The sequence below is a fragment of the Peromyscus californicus genome, unplaced genomic scaffold (assembly GCF_007827085.1).
Source record: "Peromyscus californicus insignis strain IS unplaced genomic scaffold, ASM782708v3 Scaffold_3__1_contigs__length_106647218, whole genome shotgun sequence".
In the NCBI taxonomy this organism is placed as follows: domain Eukaryota; kingdom Metazoa; phylum Chordata; class Mammalia; order Rodentia; family Cricetidae; genus Peromyscus; species Peromyscus californicus.
In genome coordinates, this window is record NW_026294551.1 from 16,489,596 (window position 1) to 16,513,713 (window position 24,118).

General features: G+C 45.1%; 1 protein-coding gene across 9 annotated transcripts in view; it reads left to right on the top strand.

Annotated features, from left to right (window-relative positions):
• Window positions 1–1,960: 1,960 nt before the first annotated feature.
• The window catches only part of Strada (STE20 related adaptor alpha), a 31,120-nt gene continuing 8,962 nt past the window's right edge, over window positions 1,961–24,118 (top strand). Inside the window, exons 1-6 of one of the 9 annotated variants that reach the window (XM_052759153.1) lie at window positions 1,961–2,088; window positions 8,093–8,172; window positions 10,891–10,948; window positions 14,499–14,527; window positions 23,451–23,553; window positions 23,847–23,968. In XM_052759153.1, the coding sequence (XP_052615113.1) occupies window positions 8,137–8,172; window positions 10,891–10,948; window positions 14,499–14,527; window positions 23,451–23,553; window positions 23,847–23,968 (348 nt within the window). In that variant the 5' untranslated portion in view covers window positions 1,961–2,088; window positions 8,093–8,136. Of the gene's footprint in view, window positions 2,089–7,854; window positions 7,901–8,092; window positions 8,173–10,890; window positions 10,949–14,498; window positions 14,528–23,450; window positions 23,554–23,846; window positions 23,969–24,118 lie in introns of those variants that run through there. The other 8 variants (XM_052759156.1, XM_052759155.1, XM_052759154.1 and 5 more) reach the window with 8 other exon arrangements.

Genomic DNA, 24,118 nt, shown 5'->3' on the forward strand with positions numbered 1-24,118 from the left:
GGTTTTAGGGCTAAGGCACTTGCCCAGCATATGTGAGGTCCTAGGCTCAATCTCTACTACAGTCCAAAGAAGAAAGGAGAGAAAGGGGAAAGGAAATCTCAATTTGAGGTTGCCTTGACAATTACAGCCTGGTGTGGTGGTTGACATCTGTAATCCCAGAAGAGGCAGGAGGATCTCTGAGTTTAAGGCCAACCTGGGCTACGGAGCAAGTTCCAGGCCCGCCTGGGCTAGAATTGAGACCCTGGAGAGATAGGTCAGCACTTAATAGCACTTGCTGCTCTTGGAAAGGATCCAGCACCCACAACTATCTGTCACTCCTGTTCCAGGGGATACGACACCCTCTACCTCTGCCTGTTTATGCACACGTGTGGTGTACATAAGTACACTCAAGTACACATACTTACACAAACAATTTTAAAGCAAAATGAAGTTGGCGTCTTTTCATTGCTTTCTCTAATACTCTGAGTTCCAAAGACCATGGGAGCTGGCAGAAACTGAATTTTCCTCCACTCTCTTGCTTTTTGTGGATCCATTAGGTTCACTTCTGAAAGAAACATTTTGAGACTGAGGTTGTGCTTGAGAATGTCAAAGCACTAGGTAAGATTACAGAAGTGTGTAAAACAAGCCGGGCGGTGGGCGTACACCTTTAATCCCAGCACTCGGGAGGCAGAGCCCGGAGGACCTCTGTGAGTTCGAGGCCAACCTGGTCTACAGAGTGAGTTCCAGGAAAGGCACCAAAACTTCACAGAGAAACCCTGTCTTGGAAAAAGAAAAAAAAAAAAAAAAGAAATGTGTAAAACAGTGAAATCCCCTGTTAAGTTTGGTGTATTTCCATCAAGCCCCCGTTTGGATGTTTCTAAAATTACACATCTTGGAAGGTATTAGACCAGTATAAATCTGCGAGGAGACAGAACCGGAGAAAACAAGTATTCATTATTTGACAGCACCCCACAACAACTGGAGTGACTAGAAATCCTTAGTTCCCACAGGAGGAAGTCTTGCTGCATCTGGAGTGCTTCGTTTATCAGCCCTATATGCCTTGCTCTCTGCTACCTGTCTTCCTTCATAAAGGCAAACTCATCATAGGTTCCTTCAAATAAGACATACCACCAAGCTTTAATCCCAGCAGAGGCAGGCTGATCTCTTGAGTTCAAGGCCAGCCCAGGCTACATGAGACTCAAACCCAGTACAAAAAAAGTTAAGGATGAAGGAGGGTTCAGGAACAAAAAGATAGCTCTCGTTTAGTTGAGCAATTTTCCTTGCTTTACAGAGAAGGAACTTGGGGCACAGACACAGGGTGAGTTCCCTCTTTCGTTTGTTCCTAATGCCTGAGAGAGACCCAAGTCAGGCATATGAAGTGTTTGCTCATTTACGTGCTACCAGGTGAAATAATTTGCGGCGGATGGGGTAGAGTGGGGGGAATACTCCCGCTAGCCAAGTCGGTAGCTATGGTTGGCCTTGACCTGTCTCTTCCTGCTGCAGATAGGAGGGATATGGAGGCTCCAGGGCCCTTTTGGACCACCTTCTACAACAATGACAAACTAGTAATTTAGGTCTTTGGCTTGACGGGAAGGAGCGCCCTTAGCAAAGAAAGGTTAAAAGACGACTAACAGGTCTCTCCCGCCACAGCAGCTGAGGGTTCACGAACATGCCAGCGGTAATGCGCGAAGCAGACAAGCCCTCTGTGGGGAAAGGCGGAGCTTCCTCTGTGGGAGGAGATGGGGGCGGGGCGGGGCGGGGCTTCCTTGATAGGCAGGGTAAGGCGGAGCCTCTTCCGAGAACGAGGAGCTTCTTCCCTGGGAGGCGAGGGGCGGAGCTTCCTTCTTGGGTGGGGCAGAGCAGGGCTTCTTCCGTAATGGAGGGGCGGGACTTCCTCCGTGGGGCGGGGTAAGGAGGAGCATCTTCCGTAGGAGGGGCGGGGCTTCCTTTATGGGCGTGGCGAGACCCTGCCAGCCTCCCTGGATCCCTTCACTGCGCATGGCACGTTGCGTACCTCCCGCCCAGCAACCGGCCTGGCGGCAGCGCGGCCACCAAACTGAGGAGGCGGAGCCGAGACGAGTCGGTACTGCGCTCTGACTCCTAGACCAGGTACCGGGTGGCGGGGCCGCCTGGTGCGCTCCCCGGGGCCGGTCCCTCTTGCCCGACTCCGAGTCCATCTCCTCCGGGGCGCGCTTCAGCGGCCATCCCGGCTCACCCTCGCCCTCCTCGGGCCCTCATTTAACCCGGGTTCTGGGTTCCCACATTGATGGGTTACAGCCTGAGAACAGAATAGGCTTGGGCCTGGCTGGGGAGACGCTGAGCAGAGTTGCCGGACCGGAGAGGCTAGCTCCTGCCTGCCCTACCCATCTTTTCCGGGGCTTCCAGATGGAGTGCCTGGGACCAGATGTCGTTTGGTCCTCCCGCAAAGTAACAGCAGACCCTAGTGCTGACCTCTCTCGACCGGAGCCTCCGTTTCAGGCGATGCTGGTCGGGCATCGAGTTGAGCTCTCACAAGGAAGCAAGATCAGGGTTATTCTCTGCTTTGGTCAAAACGAAGGGTTTCTGATTGTCTTTTTAAGTACTCCCCAGCAGTTTTGGGAATTGTGTCTGGCGGCCGAGAGTAAGCATGACAGAAGGGGAGTGGTTAAATAAAATTGTTCATAATTTTAGGAAATAGAGAGCTAACTTCTCAACTCTACCTTCAGCTAAGACCCTAAGATACTTCAACTTGACCCCCTTCTCCCAGGCTGTTGGCATCAGTCTTTCTGAAAGACCTGTCGAGGTAGAACCAAGTTCCGATATGTGGATGGGTCCTCGTGAACTAGTTGATACTTTAGAGATACCCAATACCTGAGACTGATTCTGCTCCCTGAGAGGTGATACACCAAATTTGAGACTGCGGGTGTGGCTCAGTGCCTGAGTGCTTGCTTATCATTAGTGAGGACTTGTATTCCATTCCTAGCACTACCAAAAAAAAAAGGCTACCTAATAATTTAGTCATTAGTTATAGTGCTGAATTGGTTGACTCGATTCACCCTTTAATTAGGTTTCTTAGAAGAATTTTGGCCGTGTTTATAGTTGTGATCTCAGACATGTAGGAAATTTGGGGGCCCAGTGACAAAAGCAGAAAAAAAGAAAACAGTCAGAGCAGTGAATTCTTTGTGTACCACTTGTAGTAGGAGAGGTAACGAGGCAATTCCGAGTGTGGTTGGGTGGCCGCAGAGGTGGCTCTGGATAAGGGACATGCTGCTGAAACATGAGGACCCGAGTTCCAGTCTCCAGCACTCATGTCAACAGCCATGTGGGACAAGAGAAACACCAGGGATTGCTGGCTGCCAGCCTCTGTCCAGGTTTGGTGAGAATCCGATCGAAGGGAGTAAGACGAGTGGGAGAGTGGGAGACCCAGTGTCCTTTAGCCTCACCCTGCATACAAACAGGAATGCGTGCGCGCGCCACCCACACACACACAGTTAAGACGGGGAAAGCAAGTGGTTAGTGGGAGCCTCTGTGACTCAGGATACTTGAGATGATTACTGAGTGAGTGTGAAAATTAGACTGGGGACAAGAAGGGAAGTAAGGTCTTTATACTCCTTTTTTTTTTTTTTTTACGACAGGTTGTAGCCAAGGATGATGTTAAATTCCTGATCCTGTCTCTGTCTCCTGAGTGCTGAGATTGCAAGCATTTGCTATCGTTCTCAGCTTTGGATTTCTGTCAGTTTTATAGCCTTAGCTGTTGACCTCTAAATCTACATAGCCATCTTTAACCTGTTCTTAAACATCAATACTACCTTTCTAACAAATGGCTATCCCCCATTTTTGGAAGATATATTCCTTCTCAACATTATTGAATTCTCTACATTAGTTAAACTTGAACCTGACAGAGAAAGACACCTGATGTTCTCTTCTGACCTCTGTGTACACATCCCCTCATGTACACCCTCATGCATATCCCTCCCCCACGCACATGTGCATACACTACACACTTGTACTTATACACTAAATAAATAATTTAACTTACCCTTACATTAAAGCCACTTCTACTTCTGAGCTTTCCTATTTCTGGCATTGGTTCAATGGCATATTAATCTCTTTTTAATCACTCAAGAACACAAACACACAATTAGAATCATCAGTTGTAGAATGGATCCCCAGATAAGGTTTTAAGTCTCTACAGTTTCCAGTTGGACTATCTAGATAGAAGGTCTGGAATGGGCTGAGAAGTTCTGCCACACTCCCTGGAAGTGACATCTATCTAGGACAGTTTGTAAAAGATATTCTCCAGCCATGCCTGGTGATGCAAGCCTGTGATCCTAGCAGCTAGGAGCATGGAGGCGGAAGAGTCAGACATTCAAGGTCATGAGTGGTTACATAGTGAGTTGGAGGTCGACTTCATATGTAGGAGGCCCTGTCTCAGATTATCCAAAGGGCAGAGGATGGCCTCCATAGCTTGGGATGCTGTTGTGACAGCTTGATCTTTTTTTCATTCTTAGCCACTCATCTGTTCCCTGGGGGTTCCACTGCCACAGGCTCTTCTCCCCAGGAAAACTGTTTTCTAACCAGCATGCTTTTCTCTGGGTTCCTTTTACCCCTCCCTTTCTTCATTCCTTTATAGATGAACATTTCTTGGAATGTTCTTCCAAACAAGATTTCTCAAATGTTAGTTAATGCCATGGTCCACATGCCAACAGTGCTGTCACTTCGAGGGAGTGTGGTAGAACTTTCCAGCCCATTCCAGACCTTCTGAATTGCAGCCGGCATTTTACATTTTAACAAGATCTCTAAGTGATCTGTGGGCACAAGATGTAAGACCCACTGCTTAGACCACCATTGTGTGCATCTTTCTGTTCAAAGCTTACAGTGGCTTCCCACCCCCTGCTAATACAGCCTTTCCTTAGTACACATTGAAGGCTCATGGTCCTCACACACTGGAGAGTGTATTCAAAGTGCTAACACATTTCTCTTCACTTTGGGGCAGTTGTTCAGTGTTGCTGAGTGACTGCTGTGGCAAGCACTGTTGTCTAAGCTGGCAGTAGAACTTTGCATAAGACGGCAAATACTAGATAACAGTTACACTCTTGGGCTTGGGATCTCCACTTTCTTTAAGTCACCTTTGATATTCCAGGCCCACTGCCACTCAGCCATGTTTTTGTTGAATTCCATAGGAAGTTGCTCCTTCTTGTCCATTCCCCTGTCCTGTTTATTGGTGCACATCTCACTTCTACAACGAGTTAAGGTCCTACTCCCGAGAGTGTGTCATGTGCTTTACACCATTTTGTATCACTATGGTCAGGCACCAGGGTCCTGTCAAAGGAGGTGCATGCTTTTGAGAAAAGCTGCCTGGTTTTCTTCCAAGTCCTGACCCCAACATAGACTCTGGGGTTGTAAGACAAGTTGGAGATGCCACACCCTTTTCCAGGTTTACTATATAAACATCTTCATCATAGCTGCTGTTTCGGATAAAGAAAAATAAAATGAATTTTTCCATACTGGTGATTAAATTTAGGGCCTTGGGCATGCTAGGCAAATGCTATTCAGCTCAGCTTTCCCAACCATTACTTTTTCTTTGCTTGTTTGTTTTTTGAGACAGGGTTTCCCTGTGAAGCTCTGGCTCTCCTGGAACTCACTATGTAGTCCAGGCTATCTCAGATTCACCTGCTTCTGCCTCCCAAGTGCTAGATTAAAGGCATGCGCCATCACTGCCTGGCTCCAACCTATATTTTTAATGTAAATGTTGACTACCCTAAAATAGATTTTCACTTTTTGCAAAGTGTATAGGATTTAGTCTTGCTAGCCAAAACTGAGGCCTCATTCTTACTTCTGAGGACTTCAGTCATCTCAAGTAGTAGTAGAATCTTAAAAATAACTGGCTGGGCGATGGTGATGCATGCCTTTAATCCCAGCACTCAGGAGACAGAGGCAGGCAGATCTCTCAGTTTGAGGCCAGCCTGGTCTACAGAGTGAGTTCCAGGACAGCCAGGGCTACACAGAGAAACCCTGTCTTGAAAAACCATTAAAAAAAAAAAAAAAAAAGATAACTTGCTTATAAGTAATGAAGCTATATCTAGGATGTGGTGTACCTAGTGGTAGAGTGCTTGTCTAGCATGTGTGAGGCCCTGGGCTGGATATCTAGCACCACAGATCAATAAATAAAAAGACTATTTCTGTATCTGTCTACTAAGAATACATGTTCTTGATAAAAATGGATTTATGCTTTGAATGACATATCATCCATCTGCCTTGTCCTTCCATTGTAATTTTGAATTTTAAGGACATTTGAAAGCAGCATACTGATCTTAATGTCACACAAAGTAAAAAAGGAAGTTCCTCAATATTCAGATGAATGTCTGTCTGTTTTTAGATCATTTTTTTCCTTGACCCAGAATCTCTTTGGTAGCCAAGCTGGCCTTGACCTCTTGATCCTCCAACCTCAGTCTCACTAGTTCTGGGATTACAGGTCTTCCAGTCTGCAGTGCACCCTTTAGGTCTACATTTTTTTTTTGTTTTGGATGCAGGTCATGTAGCAGAGGCTAGCCTCAGAGTCACATATAGACAAGTATGACCTTGAATTCCTGATTCTCCTGTCTCTGCCAAGTGCTGGGATTACAGGTATGCAACACCACACCCATCTTAAAGTGTTTTCTGTTTGTAGAATTCTTAGAATCTTTTAAGTACACAGTCATGTTATCAGTAAGTAGTTTTATACTTTCAGCCAGGTGCAGCTGCCTGCCTGTAATCCCAGCCCTTGGAGTCTAAGTCAAGAGGGTTGTTTGAAGCCAGCCTATCTAAAGGACTTTGTCTCGAAAAAATAACAGTGATGGAAGCTCACAGGTAGAGTCCTGCCTACAGTGCCGAAGGCCCCACAGGAAAGAAAGGAACGTTACTGCAGTTTACTGAACATTTTAATTCAAACCAAAAATTTCACCTGTATTTACAATATTCAAGTTTCATTAAATCAGACAAAGAAAGAAATTATTGGGTGGGCGTGGTATCACAATCTCAGCATTCTGGAGGCAGAGGTGGGAAGATCAGAAGTTCAAGGTCATCCTCTGCTCTGTATCTGGTGAGAAATCACCCTGGATACCTAAAACGGTCTCTAAAAAGAAGGAAGAAAAGCTTGATGGAATCTCAGCACTCAGGAAGCAGAGGCAGGTGGATCTCTTGAGTTCGAGGCCAGCCTAGTCTACAGAGTAAGTTCTAGGACAGCCAGGGCAACACAGAGAAACCTAGTTTCAAAAAGAAAAAGGGGGGGGGGGGCGGGATGGAAAGGCCAGAGTTTTACACTTCACACGCTGTGTGCCTGTAGCTTCTGCTTGCCAGTCTCGTACTGAAGTGGTGTGCGGATATGGGGGAGGTAGACATGAGTGATGTACAGAAGTGGGGGAGGCAGACATGGAGTACTGATTGGAAATGAGGGTGTAAGACACCCCTGCTTTGTTTTTAAAGGAAGCTCACTCATTGTGCACTTTATGTTAACTGTGGCTTTTGCATTTGCCTTTCTCCGAGTTAAAGAAGTTTCTTCCCATCCCTCCATTGCACCCCACTTCTCCTGCCCACCTTGCCCTGCCTTCCTCTCAACAGTCCTGCTATGTATGAAGCCCACACTGGCCTGCAGTTCTTCATCCTCCTGCCTTACCCTCCTGAATTCTGGGAATACAGGAGTGCATTGACATGCCTGACTCCAGACTTGTTTTCTTATAGAAATGACAGTTTCAGATGTACTTGCTCAAAGTATATCCAAGTCTCTTGTCATTCAACACAATTCTAGACAAATGCTCAGAAGTTAGCAGGTTAGATGTCTGGTACGGTGCCCTGACATGGTAGACCAGGAGTACATTTTGTTCTAGGCTGGATATGTTGATCAGGAGAGTGTCTGCCTGGCACTCAAGAAAACACCTGTTTCCATCATCAGCACGGAACCCAGGTGAGGTGCAGCCTGTGATCCCAACACTGAGGGTGTAGCGGAGACAGGAGTTTCAGGAGTACGAGGTCGTTCTCTACTGTGTAGTGGGTTTGAAGCTAGCCTTCGCTACAGGAGATGTTGTTTCAGGGGAGAAAAAGGTATTTCTATAAAAAGAGATTTAACCAGCTCTCCCTGTTTCTATTTTCCTTTTAGGTTTAAGTTTTTGAAATTGAAGTAGGTCTACACAGTAGGAACCCATGTCTTTTCTTGTAAGTAAACCAGAGCGAATTAGGGTGAGTGTTCCCATTCTTCTGGCTTTCTATTTGTCTTTTCTGAAAAGTAAAGTATTTGAGTGGACATTGTGGGGGTTGTTTTTTCTTGTTGTAATGTGGCGCTCAGAATTGTCTGGTGAAAAACAGGAAAGTGGCTTATTTTATGAATTAATCAGTGACATGCTAAATGAGTTAGACTTTTTCTATGTTGTTACATAGCTGATCTCTCTTCTGTTTTTTATGGATTCATGTTTTTAAAATCAAATGTCAGATAGTAGTTACTGGAACACATTTTTAATATAATTATGAAGAGTCTTTAAAATTAACTGGAAGAGCCAGGCAGTGGTGGTGCACACCTTTAATCCCAGCACTTGGGAGGCAAGGGCAGGTAGGTGGATCTCAGTGAGTTTGAGGCCAGCCTGACCCACAAAGGGAGTTCTAGTACAGCCAAGCCTGTTATACGGAGAAACCCTGTCTTGCAAAAACCAAAAAAATTAACTGGAATAATTTATTATACCTTAAAATTTTTATCAAGGGCCAGTGAGCTGGCCCAGCAGGTACAGGGACTTGCTGCCAAGCTTTGACAACCTGAGTTCAGTCCCTGGGACCTACATGTCCTCTGATCCCCACATACACACCGTGACACACATGCACGACACCAGTGAGGGAAACAGAAGATCTTTTACTCACCTGGCAGGAGAGAGACCATGATCATGGAGATGGTTTCACAGACCTAGACTTACCCGCTGCTCTCAGATGTGCTGACGCCTTTGATTCCCCCGAGTACAGGAAACTCAACTGTCTAATTGTGGTAGTGCGGACTTGATTCTCACGTTCCCTGTAAAAATTTTAGAAAAAGAAATCTTATCAGATTGACCTTAAGAACAAGTATTAGCTTTAGTCTTTATAAATAAGCTCCCGTGATCTCCCTAAATGTCTCTGTGTTCCAGTCAGCTGCCTCAGCTGGTATGGGGGCTTGCTCCAAGGCTGACAGCCCAAGTTCTATCCCTGAGAACTCACATGGTGGGAGGAGAGAAATGAATCCCACATGATGTCCTCTGACCCTCCCCATGTGCGTCCCTTCCCCAACAAATATATCAATGTAATTAAATTCCTCTTAAATATTCTTATCGATTTTATCAAGTACTTACTTTTTAAATGCAAAATGATTATTTAAAGATTTTAATCATATTTAAGTGTTAAGAGAGATGAGTTTACCACTCTCAATTATATGGTATACTGCATAGAAATTTTTATGTTAAATTGGGGGGTGGTATTTTTTAATTCAGAAAAAAATGGTTACAGGAAAGGACAAAGTGGTTTTATAGTTTCAGTTCCTATTATATAGCTTATTTTAGAATGTCCTTTAGTCTTCCCTTTCTTGTGTTTATATGCACAAAAACAAGTTACACTGTAAGAAATACACTTCAGGGTTAATTAAGACGAAAAGGTAACCCTCTCCTCTGCCTGAACTCACTGCTCAGTGGAAAGAACGTCTCCGTGCCAAACTTTCACACCAGTCATGAAGTGAAACAGAACCTGGGTTCCATTGCTTTTAAATATGAGCCACATTCCTATTTTAACCTGGCCTGATTAAGGTGAAACCAGACTCCTCAGTATAATGGAAATCTAACACTCATCTGAAATGGGCTAGTGAGTTGTACATTGATTGCACTAGTCCTGGTGAACTTGATAGAAAGTAAGTCTTTGGAACCCCTTGTAAATGTGCTCCCTTCAGCAGCCTCTCCACCCACACTGGAGTGACACTCGGACGAGTGTGCCCTCTATGCAAAGATCACGTGCAGGCCTGACATGAAGTTAAAAGGGAAAGGGCAAACAGTGGGGAGGGGGCAAAAAGAGGTACATGATCTGCATGTACGAAAATATCCTAAGGAAACTCACCCTCCTATACAATGAATAGATGCTGTTAAAAAAGGAAGAAGAACCATGCATGGTATAATCTAGCAATTGAGAAACTGAGGAAGGAGGAGTCAAGAGTTTAAGGCCAGGCTAGGCTACAGAGAGAGACCCCATCTCAAAAAGATAAAAACCAAACAGAAGAAGAAACCTATTGTTGTAGGTAAAAGAATATGGAATATGCCGAGTCTCATTTTATAAACTAACAGAGACTTGTGAAGAATTCTTTTATTCATGTGTTGGATTCCAATAATACTTTTCAAATTGGCATTGATGATCCAGGACTTCGGTAAAGAATATCAATGGAAGTCAGGTGGTGGTGGCACACGCCTTTAATCCCAGTACTCGGGAGGCAGAGGCAGGCGGATCTCTGTGAGTTCAAGGCTAGCCTGGTCTACAGAGTGAGTTCCAGGATAGTCAAGGCTACACAGAGAAACCCTGTCTTGAAAAACAAAACATAAAACAAAAACAGGAAAAGGGGAGAGTATCTATGGAATAAACAAGATGGAACCAAAGGGAATTTTCTGTATAGGAGAGGAAAAAAATATTCATTATTAGGGACGGTCCTGTGTATTTCCCCTGTACCACATTTATGAACCAATCATCATTTTGCTTAAGGTTAGATACAGAAGACTAGAGAAAGGAACAAATCTATTGTTTGTAGCTAATTTCAAAATCCCTTTCAACCTGGCCATGGAAATGGGTCGAATTGTACTGCTTGTTTTTATGTTTTTGTGGGGTTTTGCTTGTCTCTAAAGGCTGATAGCTACTTTGTTGTGGCTTGGAAGATATACTAATTCTCTTTGGGGTTTTCCTCTTTAGCGGTGGGTCTCGGAAAAATTCATTGTTGAGGGCTTAAGAGATTTGGAACTATTTGGAGGTAAGTACAGTCTGGCATTTAGCCATCATTTTAGGATAATTATCACTAGTCTGCTGACTAGGTCAATTTGGAGAGTTAGCAGTTTGAAGGGCAACTGTGAACTATAATTGTTAGAGTCACTGGCTTCCTTTTTAATCTGGTGTTTCCCAGAAATCTGTGAATGTATCAAGCAATTATCCTTGGCTTATCTTGATTGTTAGAAAGCATTTACAAAGACCTTTATGTTTCTCATAAGTGTTTATCCAGTTAAAACACATACTGTTAAATTAAAATTTTTCCAAGTCCCTAAGGCAGGCCTGGCGGTAAAGGCCTGTAATTCTGGGTGCTTGGGAGGTTGAAACAGCAGCATTACAAGTTCAAGGCCGGTGGTGGCACACACCTTTAATCCCAGCACTTGGGAGGCAGAGGCAGGTGGATCTCTGTGAGTTCAAGGCCAGCTTGGTCTACAGAGTGAGTTCCAGGATAGCCAGGGTTACACAGAGAAACCCTGTCTCGAAAAAGAAGAAAACAAACAAAAAACAAGTTCAAGGCCAGCTTGGGCAACTTAGACCCTGTGTCAAACTGAAAAGAAAGCCAGGAGCACAGTGGGAGAAGCTTTAGCAGGGTTCTGTCTCTAGTCTGTCTGTCTGTCTGTCTGTCTGTCTGTCTGTCTCTCTCTCTCTCTCTCTCACACACACACACACACACACACACACACACACACACACACAAAACAATAGTTCAAGACAAAGCTAAAAGTGATATAAAAGTTCTGATTGTATTGATCCATATAGTTGACTCTGTTTTTCATAGCAGGCATTGTGAGACTTTAATAGAACTAAGGAAAAAGATCAAAATCTATCAGGGCAAAAATACTAGCCTCCTATTGTAATAAGTTTGTTGATTCAGTAGTTTTCCCTTTGAGGTTTAACGGGTGCAGACATTCCCGTTTGGCCCTTTCCAAAATAAGACCTTTTGGAAATGATGATCTTAGTTCAGGGCAAAGAAAAAGTTCTCTCTGTAAAAGCAGTAGTAGTGGCTGGGCATGCTGGCACACACCTGTTGCTGTCCCAGCACTTGTGGAGGCCGAGACAGAAGAATCATGGGTTTGAGGCCATCTTGCATTACATAAGGGAATTCAAGGACAGACGGACTGAATAACAAGACCTTGTCTCTAAAACCAAAGGATAGTTATAATAACAAAATAGTAGACCCATTCATTGTTTCCAACTAATCATGAACTTCCAGGCATCCTATGGATGAAGAAACAGAAGTCCACAGCATCCACAAATAGACTAAGTAACTGAAAACTCAAATGTATTCATTACTAGGTGGTAGATATTAATTTATTTTCTTTAAAGAATCTCCAAGAAATTCTGGAGTAGTGGTGTTTATAGACTTTGTCAAAGTGTTACATTTTAGGTAAAAGCTCACAAAAAAACCCCTGATAGGCTCTTTTTGTTTTTATTGTAACCAATAAAATTATTACAGAATAAACTAATGGAACATCTCCCTCCCATCATTAATGGGAATAAAATACTTTAACCACTGTGGATGATGAGATGGCTCAGTGGGTCAAGATGCTTGCTTTGTCTGGATCTTGTACCGGTGGCAAGAGAACCAGCTCTACAGAGTTGAACACATACCATGACACATGTGCTCACACACTAATAATTTTTTATAGAAATTGATTCACAAGTTCCATTTATAATGCATTAGTCACGAATATTGCAGAATATGTGACTGAAATAAATGGATTCTCTGTTTCTGACTGTGGGGTCTTTGGATGGCTGGGTTTTTTTTTTTTTTTTTTTTTTTTCTTGTTTGTTTCCTTTGAGGTTGGGTCTCACTATGTAGGCTTGACTGGTCTCAAACTCATAGAGATCCCTCCCCTCTTCCTCCCAAGTGCTGGCATTAAAGGGACATGCCACCACACCTAGCCTCTGGCCGTCTTTGACAGCATCCTAGTCTGTGTTCTGAGGCTGATACAGAGGTTCTTCTCATGGTCACAGCTCAGGGTAGTCAGTACCATCCAGTCTCACACAGCTGGGAATTTGCCTTCTGTCAAAAAGATTGAGCTGGATTTCATGTTACCGCCCCCCCCCCCCCTCAACTTGGCCTCTCCCCTTGACTGCTGGAAGCAGTCACTTCTGTTGTCTCTGTACCAGAAAACTGCCATCTGAGCGGGGGAGGGGTGGGATCTACTACTTTGAAAAACCAAGGCCAAATTACTCTTCCTCTTCCTTTCTGTAGAGGGTAATGGGATACTTACTCTATGTATCCAGTGAAAGGTGTTTTCCTTGGTGATTGAACTTTCCTCCTCTGATTTGCTGTGGTTTAAGGTATTTAGAACTGTGTAATTTAAGATGTTTGAAAATGTATAACCACCCCTGTACTTTACAGTGGAAGGAAGCCCTTTACTAACCGTTTCTCCTGTGCTGGCTAGATGAAACGCAGGGCCTGTTGTTTGCCGGACAGGCTTACTCCCACAGCACTACACCTCCAGCCCCCATGTTAATGATTTTTATTACTTTTGAAGGTGGAAAAACTCAAGGGTACACACAGAGGATTTGTGAGCAGGGCGTCACTTGGTTGTCCTGTGACTTGTCCGTTTCATTCCCAGCAGCTGAGGCCCAAACCCACTACTGTACTCAATGCAACCCCCCCCCCCCCCCCGACTTTGAGAATCGAGCTGGGCAAGAGTTTGGTTCCTTAGATATGTGCTGCTGTGCTGAAAACAGTTTGCCTTAAAACCAAACAAGCCCCCCCCCCCCCCCCCCCCCCCCCCCGCCCTCCCTCAAAAGGCAATCTAGTCTCTACACTCTTCAGAAGTGGCCCACCAACCCTGTGCCTTTAAAATGAATTTTGGAGCCTGACACAGTGGTCATGACTAATCTCAGTCCTCGGAGAGGCTACAGCTGGAGGATTGTCACAAGTTCCCCACAAAAAGGGCTAGAAAGATGGCTCAGAAGTTAAAAGCACTGACTGCTCTTCTGAAGGAATAGGTTCAATTCCCAGCACCCATATGGCAGCTCACAACTGTCTATAATTCCAGTTCCAGGGAATCTGACACCCTCACACAGACATACATGTAGGCAGAACACCTATGTACATAAAATAAAAATAATAAATCATTAAAGAAATTTAAAAATTTTTTAAAGAAATTTAAAAAAAAATGTGAATTTAGGGGCATGGGTATGTAGCTCAGTGGTAGTTAGTTGCCTAGCCTGAGCAAGAATTTAAAGAACAAAGGGAAGAGGAAAAAGTGGATTTTTGGTTCACAAAGTATAATGCTCAGAAACAGGCATATTCACAATAACAACCATGCTAATGGTAAGTACTCATTGTGTGCCAGGACTGTACCTGTGGATAGGCTCACATTCATGTGCAGGTCCCAGCAGGCTGCAGCGGTCTCACTGCGGGTCTGTGTGTGTGTGTGTGTGTGTGTGTGCTGTAATGACTTAAGTGCTTCCTCTTAGTAACTGTAGTCTTAAGTGTGATAATTGCTGTTCTGAGTGTGAGTGTGTGTTCTGCTAACAACAAAATGCCAACCATCGATTTCTCTACCCAGAGCAGCCTCCGGGCGACACTCGGAGAAAAGTAAGTGCTTTCTGGGCTCTGGCTGCTGCATGGAGGTGCCGTCCGTCTTGTGGACTGTTTTGCTGGCTCTTGTGTTATGTGCTTCTGCTCTTCTGTCTTCTCAGCTTGATTTGTAGTACATTTTTAATTTTTTTCTTTTTTCTTTATTTCCTTGTGATGCTTCAGGTTTCACCCTGGAAAGACTTTGGGGTGTACTTTAAAGAGCAGAGACGTCTCAGCTGGGCGTTAAAGTCTCCTCTCCTCTCCTACCTCCTCCTGACCCACCCTCCCTTGCCCTCTGAAATAAGTTCATCATCAGCTTGAAATTGCAGTTTTTAGGGGCCGGTGCTTCCCCCTTCCTCATCTGTAGACTGTTAACAGTACATTTCAAATGCCAGGCATGGCGGTGCATGCCTTTATCCCAGCACTTGGGAGGCAGAGCAGGCAGAGTTCAAGGCCAGCCTGGGCTACAGAGCGAGATCCAGGACAGGCACCAAAACTACACAGAGAAACCCTGTCTTTAAAAACAAAAAACAAAAAGCAAACAAACAAAAAAACAGTAACTTTCAGTCTATTAAGAAAACACAGACCTCTCTCTGGCTCATAAGGCAAGACCTTATGTCTCCTACTGTAAAAACAAAACCAAAATTACAAAGTACAACATAGGCTAGGTGTGGTGGTACCTATCATACCTGTCATCCTAGCGCTCAAAACTGAGGGTGGGGTGGGGTGTACAGCTCTGTATGTCAAACATGCAGAAGGCCCTGAGTGCACCCTCAGGACAAGACAGAAGACAACAACCAGAGCCAGGCATGGTGGCACATACCTATAGTCCCACCACTTGTGAGGTTGAGGCAAGAGGATAGCAAGTTCAAAACCAGCCTGAGCTGCTAGGGCTGATGCGGTAGCTCAGCTGGTAAAGGCAGTTGTGCAACCCTGGGCACCAGAGTGAGAAACGAGCCTGAGTGATCCCTGGGACCACGCAAAGGTGGAAGGAGAAGACTGACCTCCACACACACACATTCCTGCTCACAGACACACGCAAAGGTGGAAGGAGAAGACTGACCTCCACACACACATGCACACACACACACACACACACACACACACACACACACACACACACACGTTCCTGCTCACAGACACACGCAAAGGTGGAAGGAGAAGACTGACCTCCACACACACACACACACACACACACACACACACACACACACACACACACACACGTTCCTGCTCACAGACACACGCAAAGGTGGAAGGAGAAGACTGACCTCCACACACACACACGTTCCTGCTCACAGACACACGCAAAGGTGGAAGGAGAAGACTGACCTCCACACACACACACACACGTTCCTGCTCACAGACACACGCAAAGGTGGAAGGAGAAGACTGATCTCCACACACACACACACACACACACACACACACACACACACACACACACGTTCCTGCTCACAGACACACGCAATTGAAAAACCAAAAATTTAAAACTCAACCTCCCCCACACCAAAAAAAACCCCAAAAAACCAAAAAAAAAGCCATACAAAGCAGATTTTTTTTTCCCTACTGGCACAAGCTGCAAGAGTCTTGCTGTCTCCCCACTCCTGTGCTTTGTTTCCCTAAGTAAATAGCACCAGATGTGCACTGTGCGCCAAGCTATTTTGGAAAATGTGAATCATTGTCTTATAAAAAGAGAGCACAGTGGCTGGGCACACTTGCACTCGTCTGTGGTCCCAGCATTCAGGAGGCTGAGGCAGGAGGATTACTAGTTTGAGGCCAACCAGGGTTTGTTGGAGTGAGACCCTGAGAGGTGGGGGACAAGGATGGGAACTGGGAGGGATAGGAAGAGAACACTTTGCTTGGCAGAGCCCTCTTCCTGTGGGTGGTTTGGTCGGCAGCCCAAGGCTGAGTGAAGGCTAGTGATGCAGATTAGTTTTGACCCTGCTCACTCCCTCTCTCAGGAGTGCCTGTCCGTCAGACCTATGTGTTTTCTCAGGAGACGAGAAAATACAATAAATTTTAAAAATTTCATTCAAAATTTTAAAAACTGAAAAGATCAGATTTTTTCATAAGAAATACTAATTACTATTTTTCATAAGAAATACTAATTTTCATATGCTCATAGCTACTGATGGTCTAGCAAAAACTGTCCTGGGTGAAACCTGTAGAAAGTTGAATGTGTTCATTTGGTGATGTTTCATAAATGCTGTCTTATGCTTTATTGGATTTTGTTTTAAACAATGCTACTGTTTTATGGTTATTTCTAGCTACTGTTTTATGGTTATTTCTAGGTGTCAATGGCTTATGTCTTTGAAATGCTTCAAAACAAGTAAAATGTTTTTTTTTTTTTTTTTTTTTTTTTTTTTTTTGGTTTTTCGAGACAGGGTTTCTCTGTGTAGCTTTGCGCCTTTCCTGGAACTCACTTGGTAGCCCAGGCTGGCCTCGAACTCACAGAGATCCGCCTGGCTCTGCCTCCCGAGTGCTGGGATTAAAGGCGTGCGCCACCACCGCCCGGCTGTAAAATGTTTTTTAATGCTGTGGGGACCTAAAGAACAAAATGAACAGAATTAGTGTCTTTCCTGGAGCGATTGAGATTCCAGGGTACAGTGAGTGGTGTAACTCATGCTGTGCTGTTTAGTGAGCCAGAATTCCGTCCCTTTGCGCTAAACATAGACTTTAAAATCTGCAAGAGTTTAATGAGCTGATAACCCTGATCTGGTCAAGCACAGGGTTCACTTCAGTGGCTCTGGTCTTACGTTAACCACAGCTGATTCTTCAACCCTAGCTGACAGATTCTAATTCTTAGTTCAGAATATCACACGAACAGCCCCGGTCGTCTTTGCTTCCTCCTAACACTTGACAGGGCAACCCTCCATCATCTGTTCCACTCTCAGCATTGTCTTCCAAGGTCCCACGGCAGCTCAGTGAGCTCTGAACACTCAGCAGCTTTTCCAGGCCCCATGTCCCACATCCTTCCCAGAGTTCCCACCAGAGCCGGCGGCGCTGTCACAGCAGTACCCTGCGAGCCTGGCACACGGTCTTAGTTTGTTTTCTGCTGCATAGTGCTTACTCGGGAGGAAGCTGGGGGAGGAAAGGGCTTTTTAACTTACATATTCTGAGTCACAGTCCACTGAGGGAAGTCAAGGCAGGAACTTAAACTTTAGGAGTCGAAGCAGGAACTGAAGCTGATGCCATGGATGAACGCCACTTATCGGCTTTCTCTATGGCTTGCTCAGACCGCTTTCTTACACCACTGATGACCACCTGCCCGTGGGAGGCCCCACCCACAGTGGGCTGGGCCTCCACATCAGTCATTAATCAAGAAAATACCCCACAGACTTGCCTACAGGCAGTCTAATGGAGGCATTTTTTTTCAATTGAGGTTTTTTCCTCCCAGATAAATCTAGCTGAGTCAAGTTGGGAGAAAACTAACCAGGACACCCCCTTTTTCTGTCAGTAGCAGACCAAACCTCTCAGAAATCCTTCTGTATTTTAAATCCATCTATGGAAACCAGTTCAGATGCGTAATTTATTTCAAGTCTCTGTTAGATGAGTATAGAAACGTAGCGGTGCAGGTGACCTGAAGGTGATTACACAGTATGACTGGACTTGTTACTCAAAGAACATTAAGATATTTCTGTCCTGCTTACAAAGCTGTTCCTCTCTTTCCCACTTGGTTTGCTTTCCTAAGGAAAGCTGGCCTCTGACAGGCACAGCCAGAGTGGGAGCTGAGTCAGGCAGAACTGTGAGAAGCCGCAGCAACCTCGAGACTAGTTCATCTCCTGCAGCTCCACATTTCCCAGTACCTAAAAAACACTTGCTAAAGGTTGTACTTCCTGGTCATTTTCTGTACAACTAGATCATGGAAGTATTTGTCAAATTACTACAGATTCATTGAGCCGATCCCTGCCTGTGCTCACCAAGAATGCTGTAATTGGAGCTCGGTAGGTAGTGTGTCTTGTACGCCTCCCTGCCGGGAAATAGGACACAAGTAATAAAGGAGTTTCCATTCGTAGATTTCCAAAGAGTTGTTCAAAATACACATAATAAAAAAGCAAATATAATAAATATTTTACTCTGGGGACTCAGTTTCTCTTCCTCATCTCTTTTTCAAATACGAGAAAGAGTAAGAAGTCCAAATGGAGAGAAAGCTTTAAACACAAAGCAGTTGCTCCTCATCAGGGCCATAGTGTTCCTCGCTTTAAAAAAAGGAATGCTTACTTGCCTGCAGGGATCAGGCTCTAGTAAAGGTAGTGCAGGACCAGTGTACCCCGTCTCTTTGAGCCTGTTTCCAGAGGAATTGTCATTCACCCTACTCTCTCCTTCTCCATAGACGGTAGCAGAAAACTTCCTGAGTTCCTACTTTGCTCTCAGGATTGTCCAATTAGTCTGGTAATTACTATTATTCTGGTAATACAGCAGTGAACCTGACAGACAAGGACCCTCTCGTGTGGAGCATGTTCCAGTGGAGTTGACAGGAAAGAGATGACTCAGCTTTAGCAGTGACTTCTGTGAAGAATGTAAAGCAGAGTAGCATAATAAAGTGATAGGAGCCTACTCTGCTGTGCTGGCAGAGTCATCTCTGAAGTATTTGAAACCTAAATGATAAGAAGACAATGATGAGAAAATGATGGGCATGTGTGTGTTTGGTGTACTACTGGATGGGGCAGGGACAGCCTTAACTACATAGAGTTTGAGGCTAGCCTAGGTTTTGTCTCAAAACCAGAACAACAGCAACAGCAAACAGTGGGGATGGAAGTTGTAGCCATGTGGGAGTGTTCCAGTTAAAGGGACTGGGGAGATGACTCAAAGGTTAAAGAGTGTTTGCTGCTCTTGTAGAGGCCCAGGTTCAGTTCCCAGCACCCACGTGGTGACTCAAAACCATCTGTAACTTTGGTTCTAGGTAATCTGGCTCCCTCTTCTGGCCCCCACAGGTATTGCACACACTTAGTGCACTTACATATGTGCAGACAACACACACATTGTCTTAGTGTGCTTTCTGTTACTATGAGAAACACCACGACCAAAAGCAACCAGGGGACGAGAGATCTTATTTCATTCCACAGCTTGAGCACTGAGGGGTGCTGAGGCAGGAACCCAGAGGCAGACACTGCTCCTAACCACAGAACAGCCCATTAAGGTCTAAGTACTCAATGGCTTTTCCAACTCAAAGTTCTAAACTGACCTACCAGTCCTCCCCAGAACAGCATGGGCAGGCCTGTCCAGCAGTACCCATGAACCCGGTACTTAGTTTCTTCTCTATTGCTGTAATAAACCCATGACCAAAAGCAATTTAAGGAAGAGACTTGGGGTTATTTCAACCTACAGCTTATTGTGTCCCTGAGGGAAGTCAAGGCAGGAACTGAAAGCACGCTGCTTACTGGCTTGCTCCCCATGGCTTGCTCAGCCTGCTTGCTTATACCAACCAGGAGCGCCTGCCCAGGGGTGGCACCACCCACAGAGGGCTGGGTCCTCCCACAGCAATCATTAATCAAGAAACTACCGTAGACTTGCCTACAGTCAATCTGATGGAGCCATTTTCTCAACTCAGCCAGTCTCCTCACCTGAGATTCACTTTTCCCAGATGACTCCAGCTTGTGTCGAGCTGGACAGAAGACAAACCAGGACACAAAATAAAAACAAATTAAAAAAAACGGTTTTCCAGGTGAGATGATTGGTACAGGTTCACTAAGAACAGAGACATGCTTGTTGTATGGGGAAAGTGATTGGGGACATGAGGTCAGTGAGGTGGGCAAGTCTAACCTTGTGGACACTTAGGCCAGAGCAGGGACTAGATCTGATTGTAACCCACTGAGCTTCCTGGGAACCAAACACTGGTTTTATTGAGAGCAAGAGTATTCAAGAGGACTGGCAATGTGGCTCAGCAGGGTTAGGTCCTAGCTGTGCAGACCCAGTGACCTGACTTCAGTTCCCAGTTATACAGGTTAAAGGAAGAAGGAGCGAACTGACTCCACAGAGATGTTCTCTGACCTCCAAAGCGTATACATGCACACCCACACATGTACATTATACACACACAGTAATAAAAAATGAAATAAATAAACAATTAGAAAATATGCAGGCACTGAGAGTGTGCTGTGAACAGTGCAGTCATTTTTGAAAGCAATATGTCATTGTCATAAAGTTGGCTGGTCATGTGGTAATTCTTTCTGTCAGGAGACATAGTCAAACATGTTTATAGTAGTGCAGTTTATCCTAGCAGAGTTGGAAAAAATCCAATCTCATCAGTGTTGGGATGGATAATTTGAGATATATTCCTGAAAGCAATATTATACAAGAGTGAAAGTCAGTGAACTATATCTAAATAGAATATCATGACCGAGTCTTAGACTATAAAAGCTGGATTAAAAAGCCAGGTGGTGGTGGCACACACCTTTAATCCCAGCACTCAGGACGTAGAGGCAGGCAGATCTCTGAGTTAGAGGCCAGCCTGGTCTAAAAAATGAGTTCTAGGACACCTAGAGCTGTTACACAGAGAAACTCTGTCTTGAAAAACAAAAAACAATGGGCTGGAGAGATGGCTCAGAGGTTAAGAGCACTGACTGCTCTTCCAGAGGTCCTGAGTTCAATTCCCAGCAACCACAAGGTGGCTCACAACCATCTACAATGAGATCTGGTGCCCTCTTCTGACCCGCAGTCATACATGCTGTATACTAAATAAATAAATCTTTAAAAAAAAAAGTGGATTAAATTGGAAATAGATATTATTAATAGGGATCCATTTTGTTCAACTGGAGCCCTCTTAGTGTCTCTCTCTCCTTCGCCCTACCCCGCCTCATGTGTTTTTTGAAACAGGGTCTCACTGTGTAGCTCTGGCTGTCCTGGAACTCATTATGTAGGCTAGGCTGGCCTCAAGCTCACAGAGATCTTTCTGCCTCCCAAGTGCTGGGATCAAAGGCGTGTGCCACTCTGCTCAGCTTTTAGTATCACTCTTAAAGTGGTGTTAAGAGTGGTAAGGCAGAGCACTTGGCCTTTTAATGGAGATAGGCATTACTACTTGTTTTAAACCAGATGTACTCAAACCATCAATCCACAGGACACTTTCCCTGGCAGAGGCCTGGATCTTGACTATGTCACATGATCACTTTCTCATTTTTAGCAAATCATTTATCTCCTGGGCCTCATTTTTGTTATTGAAAGAGCATTAATGGGGTGTACTCCTGTAATCTCAGCCCTTGGGAAGCAGAGGCAGGAGGATTGCCATGTATTCCAGGCCAGCCTGGGCAACATAGTGAGTTCCAGAGAGCCAGGGGTGCTCATGGTGCACGTTGTCCCACCCCAGCACTCAGGAGTTCAAAGGCAGGCAGACCTCTAAGTTCAAGGCCAACCTGTTCTACAAAGACCTTGTCTTTTTTTTTTTTTTTTTTTTAAGTCTCTGCCCCACCTCTTCATCTGGTGTGGGGAAGGGAGATCAGATAGTGGAAATGGGCTCTGAAGAGCATATTTAAATAGGAGGCCAGTGTTTTGTGGCATCTCTGCAGTCACAGTCTTGGTGACTGTCCAGGTCACAACATTCTCACCTTTACCGTTACTGCCGAGTCAAGAGCCGTTTGTGCGTTTACAGCAATTTCTTCCGATTCAAGGCCAGGTTTGTTTTGTTTTTTTTTTGGCTTTTGGAGACAGGGTCTCCTGTAGCCAAGGCTGGCCTGGAGCTCCTGATCCTCCTGCCTCCACCTCCTGAGGACTTGAGGCCAGGCTTATGACTGGTATACAGCATAGGAAGCCGGCCTCAGATTTCTCCATTCCAACTAGACACACCTGAAAGAAGAAGCTTTACAAAGATAAATCCTCTCCCCAAGTCATACTTGGAATGCATTAGGGCCTAGAAGGAAAGCAGGCCTGTGAAAGCTGTTTTGCTTCCCACATTCAGCACTGCTGGCCACCTTTCTTCAGGACTTTAAAGGCTAGAGGCGTCCACCTCCTCAATAACTGGTATCCCCATTCATCCCCAGCCTGAGGAGGCAGGGACCCAGGAGGCTGAGCATGCAGACTCTGGGCCTGTAGCTCAGGGAGTCAGTTACTCTCCCATCTCTTGGGAACGTCAGGAATGACTAGCCTGGACTCTTGGTTTGCTAAAGGAACGGGGCTCCTCTAGCACTGTTCCTCTATAGCAGTAGTTCTCAACCTTCCTAATGCTGTGTGTGACCTTTGAATACAATTCCTCATGTCATGGTGACCCCCAACCATAAGATTATTTTCATTGCTACTCTATAACTGTAATTTTGATACTGTTTTGAATCGCAATGCAAATATCCAATATGCAAGATATATGATATATGACCCCCAAATGGGTTTTGACCTACAAGTTGAGAACCACTGCTCTAGAACAAGATTGCAGGTCTGACCATTTAGAATCTTACAGTTGCACCTTAAAAATTGGAGCCCAATGAAGCAGAAAAATGAAAACCCTGTATTTCTCCACCCCTGGCTTTTTTTTTTTTTTTTTTTTTTTTTTTTTTTTTGGTTTTTCGAGACAGGGTTTCTCTGTGTAGCTTTGCGCCTTTCCTGGATCTCGCTCTGTAGCCCAGGCTGGCCTCGAACTCACAGAGATCCACCTGCCGCCGCCTCCCGAGTGCTGGGATTAAAGGCGTACAAAGGCATGCGCCACTACTGCCCGGCTCATGTCTTTCTTCATAGATCTTTTCCCAGCCAAGAACTTGACTTTAGCAGTCAGTCATTGGAAAGCGTAACAAGTGACTGGGACAGTTGTCCTCGTTCATGGATTGCATACTTGGTCAGCAAAGCGTGCTGACTGAACACCCGTGTGTCGTGTTCCTCTTCAGGTTGAGCCAGCACTGCCCCTTTGCCACAGCCAGGGTTGCTGTGGATGCTGTGGAAGTGAGTCTCCTCGTGCATCTGTTGCCACCTCTGCCCCCCACCCCATTTTCTCAGTTAACCTCTTTTTCTTTGTCTTTAGGCCAATGAGGCGAGCTCAGAGTCCATAGCATCCTTCTCTAAACCGGAGATCATGAGTAGCTTTCTGCCAGAGGGCGGGTGTTACGAGCTGCTCACCATCATAGGTAATTCCCAGGGACATGCCCACCTTCCCGCTACAGCCTCCCAGCTAGCTTCGAGGATTCATGATGACAGTGGGCTTCTCTGGGTTTCTTGTACCAAGTATGGGAAGAAGTCATTTCGAGGAGGCCATAGTCCACTACGATGATTGGCTAAGAAGGACTGTTGGGAAAATGAAGAAATGTCAGATCTGAAAGTAGCAGTATTGAACATTCTAACTAGAATTTTCTGCTGAAATTGAGTCCCTTTTCTTTAGAGTAGTTAAGTCTTTGTGTAAGTCATTGCTCTTTTCTTCCAGGCAAAGGGTTTGAGGACTTGATGACAGTGAATTTAGCCAGGTACAGACCAACAGGAGAATACGTGACAGTTCGCAGGATCAACCTGGAAGCTTGTTCCAATGAGATGGTGACGTTCTTGCAGGTAATGAAGTGTGGCCGTGACCACACTGGGGGTGGGCTCCCGGTTACATAGTAATACCACCGTCTCATTCCTCTACACGGTTCTTCAGGACACTGAGGCGGGCCGTGTGGTCAGAAGTCATGAGGCATCAGTGAAGAATCTTACATGTTT